The 7,205-nt window shown below is 45.3% G+C and overlaps 3 protein-coding genes across 3 annotated transcripts; 1 reads left to right on the top strand and 2 right to left on the bottom strand.

The window, feature by feature from the left end:
- Nucleotides 1-739: 739 nt before the first annotated feature.
- Nucleotides 740-1,645, top strand: LACBIDRAFT_313429 (uncharacterized protein; the record flags this gene model as incomplete). The annotated part of the gene is made up of 1 exon (XM_001877605.1): nucleotides 740-1,645. One exon carries the CDS (start codon nucleotides 740-742, stop codon nucleotides 1,643-1,645), a length of 906 nt encoding a protein of 301 aa, XP_001877640.1.
- Nucleotides 1,646-2,133: 488 nt separating this feature from the next.
- On the bottom strand, nucleotides 2,134-2,406 carry LACBIDRAFT_313428 (uncharacterized protein; the record flags this gene model as incomplete). Its single annotated transcript, XM_001877240.1, has 1 exon — nucleotides 2,134-2,406. The coding sequence occupies one exon, from the start codon at nucleotides 2,404-2,406 to the stop codon at nucleotides 2,134-2,136; it is 273 nt and encodes a 90-aa protein (XP_001877275.1).
- A 1,358-nt stretch (nucleotides 2,407-3,764) lies between these two features.
- LACBIDRAFT_323907 (uncharacterized protein) lies at nucleotides 3,765-4,864 on the bottom strand (the record flags this gene model as incomplete). Its single annotated transcript, XM_001877239.1, has 6 exons — nucleotides 3,765-3,775; nucleotides 3,899-3,925; nucleotides 4,061-4,117; nucleotides 4,214-4,341; nucleotides 4,398-4,533; nucleotides 4,804-4,864. 6 exons carry the CDS (start codon nucleotides 4,862-4,864, stop codon nucleotides 3,765-3,767), a joined length of 420 nt encoding a protein of 139 aa, XP_001877274.1.
- Between the last annotated feature and the right edge of the window lie 2,341 nt (nucleotides 4,865-7,205).

The raw sequence follows: 7,205 nt of genomic DNA, 5'->3' as shown, positions 1-7,205 counted from the left end.
TTGATGTATGCAAAATGGCATGTTGTGCAACTGGTTTGTATAAAGATTCATGCACCAAATAGCTCTTTCCGAGGTCTGTTCACAAAAACTTCTTCAATCACTGAGAAAACTATTCCAAATGATTCTATTCCTTTCTGGGATCCCCCCAATGTCTTTGTGTTGTTGGTGCGTTGCATCGCCAATGAGTGCGGTGCAGTGCGTAGTTTCAGATGGTGTGTGAATAATGTGCTCCTTCCATATTAGGTTGCCACTGGCCCATATTTGGTAAGGCATGCTGCCAGAGTTGTTCTACTTCTAAAAACTAAATGGTGCACACCTCAACTATCTGACCTCCAATTCAGTGGATCTTTCTTTTGTATTATGAGGATTTGTCATGGCTACTAGCAGGACCTTTCATCAATATTGTGTGTTGATTTCTTGACAATATATTTCTTGTTTCTGCAAATCACATATTCCAAGCCATTGCAATGGATGGATGATCTGGGCACCAGCTTAAAAATGCTGTAGTGGATTGACTCCTCTATCTTGAATAAATGCTTCACCAGAGCTGACATATTGAATTTTGAATGCCCTGTCGGAGTCAATCAAATGCCCTGCGGGAGTCAACATTTTGAATTCTCAATTCCCTGTCAGTGTCAATCAAATGCTCTGCCACAGTCAATAAAGTGCTCTGCTAACTTGACGTATTCAAGATCATGCCACAGATGACCATATCGTGGAGGTCATGTTTTCAATTTCAATGTCAAACACCCTGATGGGGCCATTGCCGACAGTTCCTTCAATCTCAACCTCAAACACCCTGATGGCGACATCCTCTGCAGTGCTTTCAATCACCTTCAATTTCAATGTCAAACACCCTGACGGAGACATCCCCCACGGCACCTTCAATCTCAACCTCAAACACCCCGACGGTGACATCCTCCGTGGTGCTTTCAATTTTAATGACAAACACCCCGACGGAGACATCCCCCACAGCACCTTCAATTTCAATGTCAAACACCCTGATGGAGACATCCCCCATGGCACCTTCAATCTCAACCTCAAACACCCCGACGGTGACATCCTCCGTGGTGCTTTCAATTTTAATGACAAACACCCTGACAGAGACATCCCCCACGGCACCTTCAATTTCAATGTCAAACACCCTGACAGAGACATCCCCCACGGCACCTTCAATCTCAACCTCAAACACCCCGACGGTGACATCCTCCGTGGTGCTTTCAATTTTAATGACAAACACCCTGACGGAGACATCCCCCACGGCACCTTCAATTTCAATGTCAAACACCCTAATGGAGACATCCCCCATGGCACCTTCAATCTCAACCTCAAACACCCCGACGGTGACATCCTCCGTGCAGCGCTTTCAATTTCAATGTCAAACACCCCGACGGAGACATCCCCCGTGGCACCTTCAATTTCAATGTCAAACACCCTAATGGAGACATCCCCTGCAGCACCTTCAATCTCAACCTCAAACACCCCGACAGTGACATCCCCGTGCAGCACCTTCAATTTCAATGTCAAACACCCCAACGGAAACATCCCCAGTGGCGCCTTCAATCTCAATGTCAAACACCCCAATGGAGACATCCCCAACAGAACCATCAATTCCAGTTTGACACCCCAATGGAGCCACAAATGAGTAGACAAGGTGTGAGTAGTTAAATGAAAAGCTTTCATTTCTTAACTACAAGGTGAGTGTTTCCCTGTTGGGACAAAATTCAGTTTTTGGTTGATATGGAGACTATCTTGCAGGAGTTGGACGAGATAAAGATTAAGATACATTATGCTACAGATCTAGATGGATGTAAGTAAGGGGAGAGAGGCCCCAGTTAAATTTTTTTGTAGTTCCATCAGGATGGGCTGAGAGCCCATCAGGACGTGGTCAGAGCCTGTCAGTTGAAAAGTGGTTCTGCTGCGGGAGCGTAAACCCTGCCAGGGTCAGAAACCGGCCGCTTTGTTGCCAACGGAACAATGGCAATCAAACTGGCCACCCTGGCTGACCCATTCACTATGAGTGATTGTCACATCCGGCTGTTCCGTTGTTATTGGACCCATGTGACTGAACTAACTAAAGTGCAACAGTCTGGAGAGAAAAAAAGTAAAGGAACTGTGGGTAAGTTTGAAGGATCATGGCATTTCGGAGATGGACGTCTGACGCCTGTGCTGAGGATGTAAAGAGCAAGGGTTGAGAAGACGGGGAAAAAAGAGATCGCGGCATTCCCTAATGAATGCAACGACACTGTCAAATCTTCCTCTGCACGTTGAGAGAAAAACGGTCAACTCATGGATCCTCTCATCCAGACTACCGAAACAGCAATCTGCAAGAATGAACTCCTGGTCCTTGCAAGCAATGCCAAGGCAGACCTCTGCTTTGCATAAGCACCAGCAATACAGGTCCATCACATCTTAAAAAGTATCCACAGACCACCCTACAGGCAACCGTTCATCGGAACACGACCCTATCATCCCATCCACCCAAGAATGCTCCAAAAAGTCAATGAATCCATGCAAAATAAGTCGCTTGCAGTACTTGGCGACGAGCGGTCTATAAGGATTGAAAATTAGTCCATCTTTGGGCTCCTCATAGCCTGATTTCTGAAGGCTGACAACCATCTGACAGTACGCTGTGCTGTTGCAGAAACGAGGAAAGACAAAATATTTGTGCAATGTTTCGACATCCCGTCGATTGAATGGTATGTATCGCTTGGTGTTTTCCTCACTCCACACAGTTCGGTCCAGAAGATCGGTCACCACTGACCGAACATCAGACTCAAGCTTCGTGAAGCTTGGCTTGGCTTCTTTGAAGATTTTCTGAGTCTCGATATTAAGAAAGCCAGAGTTGAAGTCTTGAAATATGGTCCCATGGCTACTTGGTATCTTGTATCCTTCGTTTAATTTATTATCTTACACATTGTGTATGTGAACACGTTGTTTGTTTGAAAGTTTACCAGTTCCGTTGTAGAGGTTTAAGAGAGGTATGATTGAAGATTGTCGTCGACGTGCACATGCAATGGCCAGAACTCCCAAAGGAAATGAGGGAAATAAGGTGAGGTGGAGTCCGACATGCTGTCAAGCGCGCATCAGTGAGATAACCTAAGCCTTTGACAATGCAAGAACAGACCAAATATCAGTCCACTCCTAGTTGCGTTGATGTGGACAAGAAGGAGAGTAGACTCTCCGAAGCATACCACGCAGGGACCTGGGATATAAGGCTGTGTCGTGGAAACAACTGGCGGATTAAACAAGCTAAACAGACATCCAGATGGCCATCATCAAAGCGATCGCGAAGTCGAGTCCAAGTTCCTCTATTTCTACAAAGGTGGGAGACAAGTTAATCTCGGAGATACTGGTTATGTAAGTGGTCAAGCGCCCTTGCCTGAAATGTGTCATTGGTCCACCTAGGCACATGAACACTGCTATCAATTACAGAGTGGAAAAAAGAGGAATCATAACAGACCGCAGACACATGCCTGACATACATCATATGGCTTTGATATTGTAGTCCAAGAGGCATCAAGCAATAGCGCTGGTGGAGTACGGGGGAAAAATCAGGCCAGAAAGAGGTGGGTAAGTGCAATTCCTTGCGGCTGGACGAGGTCTAGAACGTTGAATATTACATGAATTTCCTGAAGAAGCCAACTGGGGCTTGGAGAGATAGGTCCTCTTGAGACATAGTACAAGAGATAGCTATTGGTCAACTCATTAATCACCAGTGTTGAACTTAAGGCTTAGGGGTTAATAAGGTTTAAGGCTTAAATTCATTCTAAGGCTAAGGGTTAGCATCAGTCAGAGTTTTCAATAGGTCTTAGTTAAGCCTTAGAAAGGTGTGCCAAGAGAATATGACTACTTGTGGTCACAAAAAGTAACAGGGCATGTGCTTGGGTGCACTCACACACCTCGCTCGACTTAGACAACAATTCTACATTTATGCATTAAGCCGGTAGGATATCCAGGAAAAAACTATACATTCACATTGAGGGAATATGAGAGATATTATCTACAAAATTAGAATTGGGTATGACCTCCTTTAGCTGCTAAAATGGGCTGCACACACCATCAACTTCACGACGCGCCAACTCATGTGCCCTGTTACTTTTTGTGACCACAAGTACTATGTGGAATAAATAAGATGGACAAATTGCAAATTTACTCTTGGAAACACTTTATCCCTGGCACCAAGCAAGTTGGGTCCCCTATCCATGCATACTTTTCTTTTCATGGCCAAAAAAAATCTGATATTGATGAGCAGGCTGCAGGTGAGGCAAAACTACTTTATCACTGGCACCCAGCAGAACCAGGTCCACATTCTTGTGCACTGTCATAGCTGAAAATAAACTGATAATTATTGATGGACAGTACAGATGACACAAAATCAGAGGTGGCAGTCATACATGGAGGAAGCCCAATTGATGACTTTTTGGCAGATGAGGAGGCAGATGAGGAGAGAATATGTACCAGAGAATATGTACCAGATGATAAGAAAATTAGAGGCCTTAGGTGATGATTTTGAAGGACCAACAAAATAATCTATTTTTAGGCAGAGCCTTAATAACCCCTTAGAATCAAGTCTTGATTAAGGCCTGTAACTAAGACCTAAGCCTTAGCCAAAATTCTGGGGGTTAATAACCCCTTAGAATCCAACACTGAACGGCGCACTGTCCTTCGCCCTATGCACCCCATGATCCTCAGTCGACGTATCATCAACCTCCTAGGTAATCCTAAACGACAGCCTGAACCAAGCCTGAATCCCTCCCAGTTAGGGTGGTCACGTTGACTTGCAAGCGTGTGGACTCTCACCTTGAACAAGGGACGATCGGGCAAGCGGAGCCTTTGACAAATCCCCGGACAAATTAATCATTTTTTAACCTTTTATGTGATTACAACAAACTGTTAGGGCAATTTATATTTTGACAACTGGTATGCCTATTGTTCAAAGAGGGCAAACAAATGTAAAGAAATACTGTACTAATCCAATCAATTTGTCGGTCACGTGTCACAGGGGGTCCGAAATCGACGAAATTCCGAGGGGTCACAGGTCACAGGGGCCAGTGACAAAACCACCAGGTCAGTCAAAAATTGATTTTCTCCCCCTCTAAGTCTCTCTAGCAAAGTTCTCTGAGTTATCTTAAATTATCTATGGACAGAGGGCTACTCCGACATTTCGATGAAAATTTCAAGCAGTCACACCTTCCTCAGTGACGCAACGAAACCAAAATTTCATCGCGTTGGTCACAGGTCACAGGGTGTGACAAATTGATTGGATTAGTACAGTAGAGGTTGCTATTTTTTAAATGTATCATTGGATTTGTCCGCAGGACAAAATGATGTTAAGAATTAAAATCTGTACAGTGGACAGATTTCAGGAACAATTCAGTTGTTCTCTTCGGCACTAGGCAAAAAAATTATTTTGAGCAACACTTCCATCAGGGATTTGGGGGCCCGCAGGCTTTTCCAGGTGGAGTTTGTAATCAATCAACTGGCTTTGCATGCAGACAGGTGTATATACTGTAATGACGAAAGCTGAAACTCTGGTAACACATGACCTTGAGGTGGCAACCCCCCAATTACTATTTTAGCTTGATTTCACCACTCTCCCCCCTTGCACACTCTGGTTGCCATACTGTTGCCATCTTGTGTAATAGTTGGGCCTTATGGGACACATCAGCACCTGTTCAACGTCAACAAGGCATTCTTTCACCCATTACCAAACTGTGTTTGGCAGAGGCAGGTGCCATGCAAACTCTGGACAGGTGGACTGGCAGATCAGCAGCAGTTCAGACTCTCAGAATATGAAACCTTCTGGAGATTTGGGAAATCTGAACATCCAAGTGTCTGGTGGTCCATCATGTCTGTACATATGTCCAGTGTTTTCCCCACATCACACTGCTGCAAACAATTGAAATTGAAAACCTTGTCAGCACAAACCTTCACCAGCACCACCAATGCAACCTATGCAACCCCTTCTGCTGAAAGTGTGTCACCTCCCTATCATGTGAGTTCCAAAAGACCACCACATGCACACACCACATTGACCCCACACGCCAATCCTCCACCATGTCCCAATTGCCTGGTCATGCTTCAACAGATCCTGAGGGCTACAAGAAGGCAGCAAAAGGACGACACAAGGCTGTCTTTGAACAGTGCTATCCTGGCGTCACATACTGTTGTTCGATGGTTTTCGATTAGGTCAAGAAGTGGAAGGAGGCTCCTGCCCAGCTTGAAGATGCATGCCTGGGTGGAGAAAGAATACAGTGGTCTGTATGCACATGAAGAAAGTGAGAATGCTTGCTTCCGCCTCCATTATGATTTGTCTGATTCAGATTAATTACAGCTTCTTAGTTTAGTTTTATTTTTTACCTTGTGTGTTCAATTGTCCATCTACTAGCAAGTAAGTACACCTATCTATGCTAACAACATTGAGCGCATGGTCATCAAACATTGGAGGTTGGGACACAGGGCTATATTTAGTAACTCAGCCATTCGGACTGTCCGCCGGACACTCAGACATTTGGATTTCCCATAACTCAGATGTCCTCAAATCACCAACCAAAACCAAAGCTTGACTGTATCCAACTGCAAATTATCACATGGTCTGTCTGTTTCTGCTTTGAATCAAAAATCCGTCTCTTGCCCCTCCCCATAGGATACTTTATCAATAACTTCAAACTTTGAAACTGACTGGGAATTCCCTTCATGGCCATTCCCTCAATTGAGTTCCTTGTCATATTGTGCTGTGTGCACCCTGAGGCCTGAGGCCAGAGGGCTCATCCCCTCCACATCCCAGTTCTTTGCAACTGCTACACCCATCTTTGTCTACCTCATCACTTTTTACACCTCCCACTTCATCCTGGCCCCATGGCACCCTGCGATCTTTGTCTCCCTCCTACCCACCCTCAAGTCTGTCCTCTATGGCGCAAACATCTCCAACATCCTCACCCACTTCACCCACCCCTCTCTAGACATCATCGCCTGGCCCCCCTACAGTGTAGGCCACTTCACAATCCCCTTTGTTGTTGCCACCTTCCTCTGGCTCTTCTGCACCAAACAAGCACTCCACTTCTGGGCCTGTGCATTTGGGTACATGAACATGGTCGGTGTCATCATCCAGATCCTCCTCCCATGCTATGCACCATGGTACAAGCTCATCCACAGCCTCACCCCAGCAAACTACTCCATGAAAGGCTCCCCAGGCAGTCTAG

This window comes from Laccaria bicolor, genomic scaffold, assembly GCF_000143565.1.
Source record: "Laccaria bicolor S238N-H82 LACBIscaffold_5 genomic scaffold, whole genome shotgun sequence".
Taxonomy (NCBI): Eukaryota; Fungi; Basidiomycota; class Agaricomycetes; order Agaricales; family Hydnangiaceae; genus Laccaria; species Laccaria bicolor.
Note: the sequence above shows the minus strand (reverse complement) of the source record. Positions and strands in the feature narration are given on the sequence as shown.